The sequence below is a fragment of the Oryctolagus cuniculus genome, chromosome 3 (genome assembly GCF_051225735.1).
Source record: "Oryctolagus cuniculus isolate XC-2025 breed Fujian yellow rabbit chromosome 3, ASM5122573v1, whole genome shotgun sequence".
NCBI lineage: Eukaryota > Metazoa > Chordata > Mammalia > Lagomorpha > Leporidae > Oryctolagus > Oryctolagus cuniculus.
The window spans coordinates 144575558-144593256 of NC_142869.1; the positions used below are offsets into that span (position 1 = coordinate 144575558).

The 17699-nt window shown below is 43.8% G+C and overlaps 1 protein-coding gene across 1 annotated transcript in view; it reads left to right on the forward strand.

Annotated features, from left to right (window-relative positions):
• The first annotated feature begins 1022 nt into the window (after positions 1 to 1022).
• GNAI1 (G protein subunit alpha i1) overlaps positions 1023 to 17699 on the forward strand; it is a 113080-nt gene continuing 96403 nt past the window's right edge. Inside the window, exon 1 of the mRNA XM_002712018.6 lies at positions 1023 to 1381. Coding sequence (XP_002712064.1) covers positions 1264 to 1381 — 118 coding nt within the window. The 5' untranslated portion in view covers positions 1023 to 1263. The remainder of the gene's footprint in view (positions 1382 to 17699) is intronic.

The window sequence follows — 17699 nt, forward strand, 5'->3', positions numbered from 1 at the left end:
TCCCTTAGTTTTAATATATCAAAGACATCTTTTTCCACAAGTTCCACCTTCTTCATCTTTAAAGATTTATTCAGAGAGAGAGAATCTATCTTCCATCTGCTGGTTCACTTCCCAGCAGCAGCACTGGACCAGAATGAGGCCAGGAGCCAGGAGCCTCATTACGGTTTTTCACGCGGGAGCAGGGGCTCAAGCAGTTGGGCCACCTTCCGCTGCTTTCCCAGGCACATTAGCGTGGAGCTGGATCGGAAGTGGAGTAGCCTTGATTCCAGCCGGCACCCATGTGGGATGCCGCTGTCACAGGCATCCACTCTACCCTCCACACCACACTCCTAGACCCATCTCCCGTGCAGCCAACATTTGCTGTGGTCCTCGCTGTTCATTAGGGACAGTCGTGGAGCCACTGCCAAGGGACAACCAGTCCTCAAAGCTGTGCTGGGCGTCAGGCCCGGGCGCAGTTCACTTCCACCCCAGGGGCTCACCTCCACCCGCTGAGTTAGACCCTTGGCGTGCTCAACCACTTTTTTTTTTTTTTTTGCTCTCCTCTAAAATACACTCTTTGATTTCCCAGGCTCCCTGTTCTCAGACTATGAAGGAATCTCTCACTAGGTAATTGTGAACAGAAAAGGGAGAAAGGAGTGGACGGAAGAGGACACTGACCTAACTGCCCCGTCCCACGCCCTTCCCCCACTCTCGCGTTTTCCCACCCCGGGCCTGGCACCCTCCTCAGTCCCCCGCGTTCCTGGGGTCGCGGGAGCCCGGAACGCCCGCCCACAGATGTTTGCGTTCGGAAAGCCCTGGCTCTGTGGCCGCGTCGGCCCGGCTGTGGTCGCTCACCCGGAACGGTAGGGACGTGAACAGCCCCCGGAGGGCGCCACGGCGAAGGCACAGCGGCCCCACTCCCGGTGCGCGGGCCGGGCAGAGCGCGCGGGGCGGGGACGCCGCGGAGGCGGCGCGGGGCGCGCGCGCCCCATCCGAGGGGGGCGCTGTCCGAGGGCTCGCGCGCGGGCGCGCGCTCTGGGAGTGGTCGCCGGGGGAGGTGGGCGGGGCGGCGGCGGCGCGCGGACGCCGAGCTCGGCGAGGCTGCGGCTCGGTCAGCTGCGCGAGGGCGGCAGCCGCGGTGTCCCCGGACCTCGGTCGCTGGCGACTACTCTGAGGCGTGAGAGCTGCGTGTCCCGCACCGCCGGCTGGTGTGGCGCGGCCGCCCGGAACGAGGCGGACTTTCCCCCGGGGTTGCGCGACAGAGCTGCCGCTGTGCGGGCAATCATGGGCTGCACGCTGAGCGCCGAGGACAAGGCGGCGGTGGAGCGGAGCAAGATGATCGACCGCAACCTGCGTGAGGATGGCGAGAAGGCGGCGCGCGAGGTCAAGCTGCTGCTGCTCGGTGAGCGCGGCGGGCGCGCGGCGCGGCTGAGGGGGAGTCTGCGGGGCGCGGGGCCCCCGCACGGGAGCGGCCGCAGGCGGCCGAGGGCGCGTCAGCTCTTTTCTGTGGAAGTTTCGCGCAGCCTGCCGGGGATGGAGGGCGCGTTCGTGATCCGAAAGCTCCGAAGCGTGGGCTTGCGGTTGTGGCGCGGCCCCAGAGGGCCCCGGTCAAGGGGCGGGCGGCGCGGTTGTTTCTGTGCCGGTCTTGCGAGTTTAACGTCCCGCGAGTTTAAAGGGAGCCACGGATCTCTCGAGGTTCCCTCGCGTGAATGGGGGAGGGGGGTAACGGGCAGCGCCGGAGGCTGGGTTTTTCTGCCCGAAACCAGCAGAGTCGGGGCGTCCTGCGCTCCGGAGCGGCCGAGGCGGGTGCCTCAGTTTCCCTGGAGTGGGCCCCTTGCCGGGTGCACGCAGGGGGCCAGTGTCTCCTCTCCAGGGCCCTGCCCCTGTGGCTCAGCGCTGCTCCGAGGTCTCTCCCAGTTGTTAGAAATGGGGAAAAGAAAATGCAAAGAGTAAAGGCAGGGTTTTGCCTGGGGGGTGCGCGAGGGAAGTGCCCATAGCCAGAGGTTGATTTCCCTCCCCCCCTCGAATCCGGGAGTTAGGGTTTCCTTTTGTTTGCTGCTTTTCCTTTCACACTCTATAGGGCATTCTGGTTGCTGAATGATTTTCAGGCTCTCCATTTGCACTTTGGGCTGTGGCTTGTGTTTATTTTCCCAACAGTTACAATACAAAGGAGATGCTCAGGAAGATTCGGCTTGGTGGGTTTCATGACTGCAGGAAAAATGGTGTGTGTCTGTGTGTGTGTGTGTGTGTGTGTGTCCGTGACTAGTAGGCTCAGAAGCGGCAGCAAACTTGGCATGACTGAAAGTAATGATGATCTGAGTCATTTTGCAAGCAAACTGTAACACAACTTTGCACTGTAAACGCTTGGGTGGCTTGATTCACCTTCCCACCTCCGACGTCGATCTGTCTCGGCTAATACTGCCACCTAAGTTTTTCATTAATAAGAAATAACTGCATTTGGGTGAAGTCAGTGCCCTTTTTAGTGTGTAGACGGTGGAAGACACAACTTGATACCCACCCATGTGGATGGCCCTCTGGTAAACGGCATGTGTTTCAGACAACGTGAAATACAAGGGTTACCAAAGTTCTTTGCCCGCCATTCCTGCCTTCCTGTCGTGATGTGCATTTCTGCGTGACTCCTCACCGGAGCCAGCCATCCACCATGTTTGAAGCCATGGAAAAAGAAGTCCTCTGGAGGTGGTGTTTTATCCCTCTGATGAGATGACGATTTGAGAGAGGCAGGGTGGGATGAAAGTGTGAGTCGTTTTGGTTTACACTTGCAGAGATGAGTGTTTCCTAACCTTTGGGCAAAGGGAGGTATTCTGGGCACGCGGGTTCTTTGTTGTGCAGGCTGTGTTGTGCACTGTGGGATGGTTAGCAGGGTCTTTGGTTTCTTCCGGGTCCATCTCCATCGCTGACCCCTCAAGTGTCTCCAGAGGCTGCCAGACCTCTCCTGGGGAAAACATTTAACCTGTAGGGAACCAGGGTTCTAGACGAACAGTGTGATCTAGTTGAAAGTGTCATATGGAACTAAAAGTTAAATCTCTACAGCCATTTGTGTAGAGCTAAGAGAGAGGTGGAGCGGAGTCTTGATTTTCAGAAGCAATGATGGAATTCTTCTCCATACCAGTAAACATTAGAAAGATTTCAAATGATTTTTCAAAATCTTTAGGAAATGCCTTTTGAAGAATTCAGCTCTTTTCCTAGCTGTGCTCTTTTGCTTTTCCCTACATCTCTTCTTTCTGCAGAAATCCTGCTCCATTCCTCTCTTGTCCTTCCTTGTTGGCCCAGACTCTTCCTTGTCTGTCTTACCCCTACTGTATCCCCTCTCCCAGAGTTCCAACACCCTAGTTCCCATAGACAGTTCATAAATCTGATTTCTTGGAATGCTTGAATTTTTCCCCCTACTTTGGCTTTAGTTGTGAATTATGGCCTTTGATTCTTTTCTTGAATGTTTAAAGTACATGTGTAAGCAGCTCAATGAAATCATCATGTCTGAAACACAGCAACTGAATCGACTAGATATGGAGGATGGTTTCTAGGTAACTATAACCAGTGCCGCGTACGTTTACATCAGGTCTTCTTCAGTTATTCTGTTTTTCTCATCAAATGATTTTTTTTAAAGAAAGTACATTTAAGGCAGTGGATTATGACGTTTATTATATTTATTTTTTCTTAAGGAATGCATTGCTTTTTTAGAAACCTGGGCTTGGAGATTCAGGCGTGAGGCTTGTCCATTATTGGTAAAGATTTTGGTCCTGCTTGTCTAATATTACAAATTTAAATAGAAAGTATTTTTCTGTGCTAACTGGGAGCAGGGGATTGGGTTTTTAAAAAGAGAGGACCTCATCTAATCACCCACCTGAAGGAAACGAGGTCAGGATTTGAGTGGTAAAAGTCTTTTAGGTATAATTCCCAGGCTTTAGTATTAGAATAATAATTTTAAGTGGATAAACTTACTTTAATGGATCCAATAGTAATGAAAGTTTTCTTTCCATTATATATGGCTAATTTTAGGGGGAGGAGGGAGAGAGTGGAGAATATCTTTTATTGTTGCATCTTTGAGAATGTTACAATTTAGTATCTTTTAAGGTAGGATCATTAGGCCTACAATGTTTTTCAGCAGGACTATAGTGTCCTAATGGTACTTATTAGATATTATTTTATTGAAGATACAAGAAGTTAGATTATATAAAAATAGAATTTTCATGCAGTAAAGGTTTCTGAATCATTTCACTCCAAAGCTTTCAGCCTTACTCTCTCTTATTCCAGAACACTATTTTTCCTGCACTCTGCCCTCTCCCATTAAAAACAGATCAGCAAACAAAACTCCACACCCTTACCTCCTGCTTTAGTTTGATTGAAATATTACAGGTGTGGATGAAAATGAGATGAGGGATTGGATCTCTTCTGTTTGTTGGATATTTTTCCATTGCTACCACCACCCAGCTATTTGGGATTCTTCCTCATTAATCTTTTTTACTCCCTTTGAACTTGGCCTGTGACTTCCCCAGTTGAGAAATTCTGGTATCACAGAACTTTTCATTTTTGCATTGCTGTAGCTATTTCCTTGAATTGGCTCAGGATCTTGGATGTCAAAGAGCCCATATCCTTGAATAATTGGTGCTAGTGTTGCGTGCTCCTCTCACAGGTCTACTTTATATTAGAAATAACAAAGTATTCTTTGAGAGTGCTGATTTTTCTGTATCTTCTGTTTTCTCCTTCTCACATTCATTGTCAAGTCCTTTTGCCTCCAGTAACTTAAATCTAGTAGGATTTCCTGTTTCTGGTCTTTCCTTCTATCCTGTCCTTCTTTCCAGAGGTACTTTCTTTGTTCAGAAACCTTTGTGGACTTCCCCATTGCCTGCAGAATAAAAACTTTGTTGTGGACAAGGCTTCCCTCTGTCTTTCCAGACTGTTCCTTGGATGACTCCTTCCTCCACTTGGTGTATACCGCATCGTGTTGTATTTTCACTTCCTTTCTAGTGTTGTTTAGCTTTGTGCCTGTTTCCCTACTACTGTGAGCTCCTTGGGAGGCAGAATCTTTGTAACTTATCTTTGTGTTCCTAACAACACTTCTCATTTGTTGTGTGTAAAATGAGTTCTTAATTATGTGGAATTATTGTCTTGCTGGGATGTAAACATTATGCCCTGCCATTTTCAGTATGGATGATAGTAAATAACTACCCAGGCAAATAATGTAAACAAGAAAGGGTCATGAAAGGAAGAGATGTACAAAATAAAGGCATCTAAAATAAAATTATTTGATATATATTTTTCACATGTATAAGAGCTTTTCACAGTCATATTATTTGATAAATTATATCTAATTTCCAATTTTTGTCTTTGCCCTCTTTTAATCATACAAAAGAACCAGAATCCCATCATACAGAGTTAAGTAGATGTCATATTAACCTGGAAAAGAGGGCTGTAATTTCTTAAGTGAAAATAGAATATCCAACCACCAACTTAATTTTTATTTTGTTAGCATTTCTCAGCACCTTGAAAGATTTAAGATGGAACAGATTCCTGTGGGAGGACCTGAGTGTGTTGGCCACATTTCTAGGTCACGCATTCTGGCACACAATTACCCAATGTGTGACTACCCAGAGTATGACGTTGGTGAAGTTCACATCCCTGGTGGAGTTAAGCCTTAGGGACTAAAGTCAACTCTATCCCATCTCATAGTACTTAGGCTGCTTTTTGGTTGTAGCTTGTTAAATGCTAATTAAAAACCTTAGCAGAAATAGGGCAAACATTGCTTTCAAATGAATGTTCATTGCCAGCAATTTCGTGCCTTACCAACAACACAGAGTTTATTGTCATACAGGTCTGCAGGTCATAAGTCCAAAAAGCATCTCCACGAGGCTAAAATTAGGGTGTCAGCTGGGCTGCTTCTGGAGATGACAGAGGAGAGTCCATTTCCTGTCTCTCCAGCCTCTGTCTGAGGATTGTCTGCATTCCTTGGTTCATGGTGCTTTTCTCCATCTTCAGAGCCAGCAGTGGCTGCCGGAATGGTTCTCATGTGACAACACTGCTCTGCATCCCTCCCCTATTTCTAAGCACCTCTGTGATGACCTCAGGCCCACTCACACAATCCAAGGTGACTGCCCTATTTCAGGATCCTTCACCTCATCACACCTACTGAGTTTGTTTTGTCGTGGAAAGTGACACATCCCCAGCTTACAGGGGCTGTTATTCTGTCTACCCTGACCCCCAATGATTTGTATCTATCCTATCTATATGTAAAATGTGTTCACCTCTTCTTGACATCTCCAAACGTCTCAACCCATGATGCCACTCACTTAGATTCTGGAATATCACCCAGAGGCCATGATCTGACTCTGGAAGGGGTGAGCAGTCTATGGCCATACCAGACGCACCCAATCTCGTCTGATCTCTGAAGGAACGGGTGAGCTTCTGGGACACAGTTCTCCTGTGTTTGTGGACATGTGAAAGCAAGGACAAGTTGCACTTCCAGAATATTATGGTTTGGACAAGTGTAGGCCATCATTTATGGACATTCCCATTGAAAACAGAGCAGATGGAAACAGCAAAGGAGTCTTCAGTCTGAAGCACTTCCAGAACTCCATTAGGTTTCAAGGCCAGGGAACAGGCCTTTGTGACTCCCTATTCCACCTTATAGGTATTGGACCCCACCTTTGGTGTCCTCCTTCCCTTCTAATGCATGGTGGTACATGTTGGCTTCCGAGGGGTTTTCTCAGCCTGTTTGCTGTCGATAGTTTTGGTTGCTCAAGGCAGTAGTTTCATTTTGAATTCTCTCAATTAATTTTCCTCCTTCCTTGTTTTACTGTAACCAGCAAGGGGTAAAAACAAAACCAAACCAAGAGGCCTTACCTTCAGCACTTTGCTTGGAAATCTCCTCTTGTAAGTATTGAAACTCAGAGCTTATGAGATCTGCTTTCCCTATAACTGCAGGGCATGGTTTGTCCAAGCACCCTGCCCCTGTACTACAAGTATCCCTTTTCCTGTGGTTTCCAACCACAGGGTCTTCCTTTCCTTCCAGTCCTGCAAGCACACCTGGAGCCCTTGTATCTGTCAGTAGGCTGTTCATCACTTCAGGTGTTTTCTAACAGGATTTATGCTTTCTCTACCATGTTCCTGATGTCCTTCCAAGCCCTCACTAGGAGAAGTGTTAACATGGTGCTTCCAATGGTGCGTCAAGCAAGGCAGTGTAGGCTTTTTCTGTTGTGCACCTCGGAATTCTGGTTTTTTTTTTTTTTTAGATTATTTGTTTTTATTGACACATAATAATTATACCTATTTGTGGAGTACAAGGTAATAGTTTGATACATGCATTCATTTTAATGATCAAATAAGGATAATTGGCATCCATCACTTCATATATTCAAGATTTCTTGATAGTGTGAACATTCAAAAGTCTTTCTTCTAGCTATTTAGAAATATGCAGTATGTTATTGTTAACTGTTGCTAGATATCTGCCCGTTACCCAACTCCCAAACCTTTGCTACATTTCCAGGTGTTTATCACAGGAATATCCCACTTCCAGATGCTGCCTTTGATGTTGTAGATAGAACTTTAGATAATGCAGAATGGTTGTGATTTTATATTCTCCACTTAATAGTTTATGTCACTGTCACGAAAACACTAAAAATCATGTTCCTGACACTTTTAGTAGCCTGTGGAATTTTACTGGAGTCATGATGTGAAAGAGTCAGGCTTTTCTTTTGGTTTCATCTTCATGGAAGTTTTTCATGGGCATCCAGTGTGAATCAGTCCTTTTTCCTTTCCCTTTGTAATTATGCCATGTTGAAATCATCTTGTGCATTTATTCTGTATGGTGTGCTGCCTCTGTCTAGGGGGTTGGACTTGTTCATCATCCGATGGGGTGACATAAAGTGCCCCTCCATAAATGTTCTTAAATTAATGGATACATTATCGAACATTAGTTTCGAAAAGTAACCCTTTAAGGGAAAAATAGGTACATTTTCCTTGGGCCTTGGGTGTGTATTGCCATCTATTGTTTTTATATTTTGCTGGTTAGAGTAACTGAAATTTATTACATTATCACTGACACAATTCCAAAAGTTAATTTTGGGAGCCAAATCCTATTGCATGGCCAGAAAAATATAATGACTAATAAGCAAGTGATAGAGTAAAATGCAATTTTTGTTTTGTATATTTTGAGTGCTTTGTTATCAGTAGTGTTGCACTGTTATTTCACGCGTTATTTGACTGCTTTCTTAAGATGCACACTGTAACACGATGTGGCATTTAATGCATTCTCATTGCTATGGCCTTGTGTGTGACATAGGCTGCAGTGATTTTGGGTAAACTAGACTTTCAGAGCCAGTAGTGAACTGAAGCTCACCACCATTTTGTTGCTTATGCTTGCTTATCCTTTGTGGTGAGAATTATCACTGCTGACATTTATAAAGTGTGTTCTATGCTTTTGGTGTCGAGTTATGCCTTAGGCTTACCAAATCCTTTAGAGAATTTACAGTCCGCTTAGGGAAATAAAATATGTACATGAAAATAATTCCTCAGAATGGCAAGGGGAGGAAATGGAATAAGGATAGGTCATAGACTGCTGAGCTTTCGTATGAGGAGACCTCAGAGTTGTCTGGTTACTCTTGGGGGGCATGGTGGAGTTGATACTAGCACATCGTTCAGAAGTTGTTATCAGTCTGTTTCCTTAATGTACTTCTGAATGTTCTGTTAAGTTCTGATAGACTGTAAGTTCTCGTTGTATGAGAACTTGGAATTTAAAAGAGACTTTGCTATCTGTGAAGTTAGTTTTCTTTCATTCTCCATGTGCAAGAAATTTTTGCTATCTAAAGTTTACATAGCTCCATAGGGAGACTGTGAAGAGGAAAAGGCAGTGTGGAGCCCTGGTGGTAAAGCATTTCCCTTAAGACTCTGGTGAAGTTATTCAGGTTCTTTAAGATTCAATTTTCTCTTCTGTTAATGCCACATAATAAATGTGGGACAAAATGAACTCATGCATCTGGAATACTTAGAATAGTACAGAAATGGGGTGGGTGTTATGGTGCAGTGGGTTAAGCTGCTGCATGGGATGCCAACATGCCATATCTGAGTACCTGGTTTGAGTCCAGGATGTCCCACTTCCAGTCGAGCTTCCTGTTAGTGCATCTGGGAGGCAGCAGATGATGGTTCAAGTGCTTGGGCCTGTGCTGCTCACATGGGAGACTGGGATGGAGTTCCTGGCTCCTGGCTTCAGCCTTGCCCAACCCTGGCCTTTGCAGGCATTTGGGGAGTAAGCCAGCAGATGGAAGATCTCTCTCTCTCTCTCTCTCTCTCTGCCTCTCAAATAAATAAATAATCTTTTTTAGAAGTACATAGCATATACATTCTTAATAAATATAAACTGTTATTAATTCTTTAAATACTCTGGAGTCAGCACTTCCTTGCATTTTGGTCCAGTTATGGTCGTAGATGATAACCTCTTTGTTGGCTTTTATTAGTGAGGCTGTGTATAGTAGCTTTAAAAAGTATAAAGTCAGTTTTAGTTACTAGCTTCTGATCCCACTTTATGGAATTGGATTTCTGTTAATAGCTTGCTCACTGAGACTAGACCAGGTAAATATCTGTGCTATATTAAGAATTCTATAGAGAGTGAATTTTAAGTAAGTGGAAGACTTTACAAACGATTTAAAAGTAATTTTCTCTCCATTATTACTCAGTGTTAGAATAAGTGCAGTGGCTCTGGCAAACTTTCTTTTTATCTTTTTTAAAAGAAAAACTAAGCTGTTAGTGTAAATTATGAAATATTATTTGGGTTGATTCAACAGAGTGTCCATTCCTCAGGGGAGTTCATGATGATTTCCAATGAAATTTAAAATCTTTCTGAAACTTTTTGTACTGCTGACTCAGTAAAGTTCCTAATAAAACTCCAGAATTACCATTGAGTTACTTGTATGAGGAGAAGCACCTCTTGAAAAGGGGGTGGTGGCTTAGATGTATAGATAAAGAGGCATCAAGCCTGTGGTGCCTTTTAATACATTGGGAAAGGAGCCCCTTATAGCAGCCTTGAATTCTTTGGAGCTGCTGTTTGCTTTGCTTATCCAAGAAAAAGTCCAGAATTATTTATTGCGTTTTGCTTATCTAATCTGTATGATACATTTTTCTTCTTTCCCCACTTGCCTTTTATGTGATAGTCTTTTTTTTTAAAAAAAAACATTTTATCTTATTTTTTATTTTATTTTATTTTATTTATTTGAAAAGCAGAGTTGTAGCAAGAGAGAGAGAGAGATATCTTCCATCCAGTAGTTCACTCCTCAAATGGCCACAATAGCCAGGGTGCAGCCAGGCTGAAGCTAGGAGCCTGGAATTCCATCCAGGTCTTCTGCATGGGTGGCAGGGGCCCAAATACTTGGGCCATCTTCTGCTGCTTTCCTAGGTGCATTAACAGGGAGTTGGATCAGAAGTGGAGCAGCTGAGACTTCAGTGGGCACCTATATGGATGGCAAAGTTGCAGACATCTGCTTAACCCACTGCTCTCTGATGCCAGCCTTTCTTAAGCTCACTAAATTTTTCATGATATCAGAAAGGTATGGAATTTGTAAGTAATATTAAGATGAGTGTCATATAGGAGTTAGAAGAAAACTAACTCATATGGGAAAACTTATTATATGAACTGATGGTTAATTTCATCTGAAGTTAATTTCATTTCAAGAATTACTTTTACGGCCAGCGTTGCAGTACAGCGGGTAAAGCCCCTGCCTACCACACTGACATCCATTATGAGCACTGGTTCGAGTCTCAGCTGCTCTATATCTGATCCAGCTCCCTGTTAATGCACCTGGGAAGGCAGCAGTAGATGGTCCAAGTGCTCAGGGCCCTGTACCCACATGGGAGACCTGGAATAAGTTCTTGGCTGCTGACTTCGGATCAGCCCAGATTGAGCTGTTGTGGCTATTTGGGGAGTGATCCAGTGGATGGAAGGTCTCGCTCTCTCTATTTATCTCTCTCTCTCTCTCTAACTCTGCCTTTCAAATAAACAAATAAGTAAATCTTAGAAAATAAAAAAGAATCACATCTATTTCCATACCATTTAAAACCAGTGCATGTATAGGAACTCAACTGAATTTCCACAGACTGAGTAAATCATGCAGGCAGATGTGCAGGAGGTGTGTCAGGATTGTGCAGAGGCTCAGTGCTGGCCAGGGAAGTTCCTGGAGCTGGGGAGGTGGTGCTACTCCTGTCAGTCGGGCCCTCTGTCTGCACCTGATCTTGCCTCCAGCACCTTTTCCCATCCCCCCTCGTTCTCTCTGGCAGATTTGCCCTGCCTAAAAGACTCCTGTGTCCTGATCCGTAAAGGTCATCAAGTCATGCCTAGAATTACAAGTATTAAATCCAGACAAAACTGCCCCTGCACCCCGTACATGGCTTTTAATCTGTTTATGTAAACTTTGCAGAATATTAGGTTGCATTTCAAATTTTATCTTTCATTTTCCAATCACCCTTCCTCTTGAGTTTATGAAATTTTCCACTGTAATAGAAGTACTTTGAATTATGGACTTTTTCATATATGTAGAACTATTAAGAAATAGACTCTCATAACCACACCTGTCTGTTTTTAAAAAGAGATAATATCTTGTGCTTTTTCTGTCTTCCTCCCTTCTGGGGATCCCTTTTCTTAGGAAAAAATAATTAATTTATCTGAAAGACAGAAAGGGAGAGTCAAGACAAAAACAGAGACAGAAAAGAAATTTCCCATTCCAGTGCTTCACTATCCAAATGCCCCCAACAGATGAGAATGGGCCAGGCTGAACCCAGGAGCTGCAAACTCAATCCAGGTATCCCACCTTGGTGGCAGGGACCCAAGTGCCTGGGCCACCACCTGCTGACTCCCAGAGTGTGTGTTAGGAGAAGTTAGAATCTGAAGCTGGAGCCAGGACTTAAACCCAAACAGTGCTGCGGGATGTGAGAGTCCCAAGTGACTTTTTTTTTTTTTTTTTTGACAGGCAGAGTGGACAGTGAAAGAGAGAGACAGAGAGAAAGGTCTTCCTTTTTGCCGTTGGTTCACCCTCCAGTGGCCATTACGGCTGGCGTGCTGCGGCCGGCGCACCACGCTCATCCAAAGGCAGGAGCCAGGTGCTTCTCATGGTCTCCCATGGGGTGCAGGGCCCAAGCACTTGGGCCATCTTCCACTGCCTTCCCGGGCCACAGCAGAGAGCTGGCCTGGAAGAGGGGCAACCGGGAAAGAATCCGGTGCCCCGACCGGGACTAGAACCTGGTGTGCCGGCACTGCTAGGTGGAGGATTAGCCTATTGAGCCGCGGCGCCGGCCCCAAGTGACATCTTAACCACTGTGCCAAATATCTACCCTGGAGTTCCTTTTATATTAACTGGGGCTTCTCATTCTAACATCTGTTTCACATTTCTCCAGTTTTATCTCATTATCTTTTTGTACTACTTAAATATCTCTGGGTTCGTTCTCTCTATTCTGTAATAACCTAATCTGCCTTTTTATGCATTGAGTTTTTAACTCTTAATGTTGACATTTTCATTTCTAGAAATTATTTTTAATCTTTCTCTTAAATACTGTTTATCCTGTTCCTTTATTTACTAACCTTTTAAGGTTATTTTCATTTTACCTGTTTCATAGTCTGCAAAGTGTATTATTGGAAGTACTTGGGGGTGGATGAATTTGCGGTGTCTTGCTGGTACCTCATGGCAGATTGTGTGCTCTTATTTCTTGCTGTGAGTGTGTATTAAGCAGCAAGTAATTCATGTGCATCGTGTGCACCTTTCAGTCCTGTGAGGTGGGAGTGGAGGGCAGGTTTACTTCACTTTACCTTGACGCTTTATATTCCGAGCTGAAAGTATCATCTCTTAACTCTTAGTCAACCATTTTCTCCTTCCTGTTTTTCTTTTTTAGTTGGTGGTGCCAGCTAAGATTAAACTTTAATGTGCATAAAAATGATTTTGAATCTTGTATAGTATAGATTCTTGATATCTCACCTGCCTTCGCACCCAATCAATTGAAATGCTCCATTCTCAATGTTTTCCTGCTTGTTGTGTGATCCATTGTGTGTGTGTGTGTGTGTGTGTGCATGTGTATGTGTGTGTGGTGGGAAAGGTCTCTTGTAACTGCTCCGTGAATTCTCACTGGGTTCTATGGTGCCACTGTCCCTGGCAGCAGGCTAACTTCTTGTCTGTTGGCCTCCACTTCTGAAGTATGAGTAGACTTGCCAGTCACTTGCTGCTGCTTGTTTTGGTCTCAGCCAAGGTAATCTTTCTTACTGTCTTGGTCCTGCTCTGACCGCTGCTATGGCCCTCCTCATCTCAGTTTTCCCCCCACAGCTCCTGGCTGCAGTGCTAGGACAAGGTAGCCATGCTACCTTGAGTGCTCTACCTTTTCTGGTCATCAAGCAGGAGGCAAACAGCTTTGTTGCTGCAGAGAAGTGAGCTCAGGTGGCCTCTGCATGGGCCACATCTCCACCAGGCTGCTCAGGTGTATTACAAAGAAGCCCCTTCACTTTAGCCATTCCCTGTCTTCTCACACAAGCTGGTCACTGCCAGAACTGTGGCCCAGAGAGGTTGAGAAGGAGTTCTAATGCCCTGCCTCCCACAGCCCCATCTACCTGTGCATGCTGGCTTGCAGGCTCTTCCGTGGGCTGCCTTGGAAAGTAAAACACTTGTATTCTCCCATTTCTGTCTGGATGATACTAATGTCTGCATCTTCTCCCATTATTCATGTAAATGCAAAAGAGAAAACTAAAAGCACATTGATAATTTTCAGAGTATTTTTTGCATTACATTCTCTAGTTTTTTTCCCTCTGTGATTGTTCCTATTTTATGTCCTTGTTGCATGCCATGCACTAAATCTTTTTTTTTTTTTTTTTCTAGAGCTGTTCTCAAGAAACTTTAAATGGACATAGGAGTAATTTGGAGTCTTGTAAAGTATAGATCCTAATTCATTTGGTATAGGGTGGGGCATAAGAGTGTGTCTTTGTCCCCAACTCCCAGGGGAAGTCCATGCTGCTAATGCACACTCTAGTCTATACATCCAGAAGCAAAGTCCTAGAGGAGGTGATCCTCTTGGCGTTCATCCATTTATCAATTTTGTAAGCATTTTTCTGGTTTTTGGCACATTTATGAGACCTCCTGTAATCTTAACAATGAAGTGTTTAAAACAGTTCCTTTCTCAGTGAGCACCCATGATGTCTTATACATTTATGAGAATGTACAGCACATACTGTGTGTTGTACTTAGTATTGTTGTTCTATAATTAAACTTCTAATGTGAATCTGGGACCTGGTTTTAGTAGTGCTTTTTTGAGAAAAATAACTTAATATTATCTTGCCTGGAAACATGTACTTCCTGAGGAGTGACCCAAATCGTAATTAGTGATAATGAATCTTCTGTGTATTTAGCAAGACATTTTTAAGTGGACTTCTTTTGATGATAAGATCATTCAGGTCAGGCTCAAAGTACCCCTTTGATATCTTTTCAACTATTTGTGTCTGGTAATGTTTGTGTTGAAATTCTGTTGTCAGAAGTAGACAAAAGGTAGTTACTGGTAGGGACTGAAGTTTTTGTCCCCGTCTCCCCAAATTTCTATGTTGATACCGGAATCATCAGTATGATAGTATTTGGGAGGTAATTGGGGTTAGTTTAGGCCCTGAGGGTTGGGCTTTCCTGCTGGCTTGGCGCTCTTACACGAAGAGGAGACCCAAGAGCTCTCTGTGCACATGCACCAAATAACCACATGAGGACACAACCAGCAAGAGGCCCCTCCCCGGGGCTGGACCATGCTAGTATCCAGGCTTAGCTTTCCAACCTCCAGAACTGTGAGCAATAAATGTTGTGTCAGTCATACAGTTTGTGGTCGTCTTTTACAGCTGCTTGAAGTGACTGAGACAGTCACAAACTCTGATAAAGTTTATAGCCTTTGAACCTGAATAATTGATAATGCTATTTTTGTATAACCTCAGCTCTCCTAATCTATAGGTGCATATAATATAGTTTCCGTTCCCTTTAAAAGAGACTTCTAATCTTAGAAAAATGATGTTTTACACTAATATTTAGTGATAAGTAATTACAAAATATGAAATTTTGTGACTAAATATAGCATAAGTGTTCTATAGCTTCTGCTTTCATTATAGCCTCATTTGCTGGTCAGGCTTACTTGAAGTAAGATTATCATGAAATACATGTAATACTTTCAACACATATTTATAGAATGCCTATATTTTCTAGGTATCTGGGAAAGGAATAGTCTTTGGGAAGCTGATATAAATAAATAGGGGAAAACATTCTTTCAGCATTTTGTCATTAGGTCAAAACAGCATAGTTATTTTGGCTTGTTTAGTTATAATTTTAAGTATGTAAATAATGGGTTCTGGATTTTTCTGTCTTCCGTTTGTCTTGGTGTACCTTTGTAATAGCTTATCTAAACATGCTTTTGAGTGACAGCAGTTTATTCGTCAAACTGAATTATATACCGGTTTGCTGAAAGCTGTTCTAGAACTTGTAGAGCAAAGACTACATAATGAGCTGCACAGTTTTTTTTTTTTTTTTAATACCAGGCACATGGTGATGCTTACAATTACAGAATTAATTTCCTGAAAAGTTATCAGCCAACAGATATAGCCTCTTGTATACTATAAGTCTCATTTCAAAAACTTAAATTACAAAGTAATATAAAAACAATGATGCTAAAAAGTATAAAGCTCTAAATGAGATCTTAATAGTGGCTTCGTTTGGAGAATTAGCAAGACATACACTTTGTGATTCATAAACTTGTGTGGGTTTTGCATTGTATTTGAGTGTATGTGGAGGTCTTTGTACATCAATGAGAAAATGTTATTTTAAAAATTAAAATAAAAGCATAGGAATTTCAGACATCTGAATGAGTCTGGTAGATAAGTAACTTTTCTGATCATAAATAAAAAAAGCTATGAGAAAGTTCTCAAGTGGGTCAGTATTTATGGGGAAGTAAAGTGAGAACTGAACTTTTAATGCTTCATAATAGTATGGTGGGAATGTGGAAATAATTTAGTATAAATGTTTGTATTTTTGAAAGTTAAGATTAAGTATTTTGATTAATGGTAGACTTAATCATTAAATATTATATGGGTTAGTTTACAACTAATATAGTCAGCTTATTTGATAGAACTTTTGAAGTAAAATATACAGAAATATAACCTTTGCGTTAAATATTTCCCATATACATGGCCTATGATTTGGTTTTTAATTATGTATATACCATTTGCATTTGTGATATTTGCAAGTTTAATTTACCATCCTTTTCTTTTTTTTAAAGATTTGTTTTATTTTTTATTTATTATCTGAAAGTCAGAGTTACACAGAGAGAAGAGAGGCAGAGAGAGAGAAAGAGGTCTTCTGTCCGCTGGTTCACTTCCCAATTGGCGGCAACGGCTGGAGCTGCGCCGATCTGAAGCCAGGAGCCAGGTGCTTCCTCCTGGTCTCCCATGCAGGTGTAGGGCCTAAGCACCTGGGCCATCCTCCACTGCCTTCCCGGGCCACAGCAGAAAGCTGGATTGGAAGAGGAGCAACCGGGACAGAATACGGCGCCCCAACCGGGACTAGAACCTGGGGTGCCAGCGCCGCAGGCAGAGGATTAGCCTAGTGAGCTGCGGCACCGGCCTTAGTGAGCTCTTGACTCACTGCCTTAAGCTCTAGCTTTCCAAAAGCTGATGACTCTGATCTGTCCATCTATCCTGATGCCTCAGACATTTGAGTCCTGGGCCTTTGCCAGCCTAAGACTAGGGGACCCATTATTTAAGTACTCCTTCCTGGTACAAGTTGTTAATGATTGGGGGTTGTGGTACAGAATTACTGATGTCACTTCTCAGCAAAGCCAAGGAAGGGGATGTCAGTGTGGTAGTACAGCAGATTAAGCTGCTACCTGCGATGCTGGCATCCATATGTTGCTGGTTTTGGTCCTGGCTGCTCCACTTCCAATCCAGCTCCCTGCTAATGTGCCTGGGAAAGCTGTGGAAGATGGCCCTACTGCTTGAGGCCCTGCAAACATGTAAGAAACCCTAATGCCGTTCTTGGCTCTGGCTTCAGGTTGGCTCAGCCCTGGCAGTTGTGGCCATTTGGGGAATGAACCAGCAATGGAAGATCTCTCCGTCTCTCTTTCTTTCTCCCCTTAACCCCCATAACTACCTTTGAAGTAAGTACATAAATCTTAAAAAAAAAAAAAAATGGGGAGGGGCTGGCACTATGGTGTAGTGGTAAAAAGCCACAGCCTGCAATGCTGGCATCCCATATGGGTGCCAGTGCATGCCCTGGCTGCTCCATTTCTGACCCAGCTCCCTGCTAACAGCTTGGGAAAGCAGCAAAAGATGGCCCAAGTATCTGGGTCCCTTCCACCCATGTGGGAGACGAGGAAGAAGCTCTTGGCTTTGGCCCAGCTCAGCACTGGCCATTGAAGCCATCTGGGATGGAAGATCTCTCTCGCTCTCTGAAACTCTGGCTTTCAAACTAAATAAATAAATCTTTTTAAGACATAGGCAAAAGATCTGGTTAGACATTTCTCAGATGAAGAAATACAAATGGGCAACAAATATGGGAAAGAATACTTGCCATCACTTCCCATCAAGGGAATGCAAATAAAAAACACTGTGAGATGTTATCTAATTCCAGTTAGCATGCCTGTTATAAAAAAGAAAAAAAATTACAAATACAAGTGAGGAGGTGGAGAGGAGAGAACCCTCCTGGGTTGATAGGAGTGCAAATTAG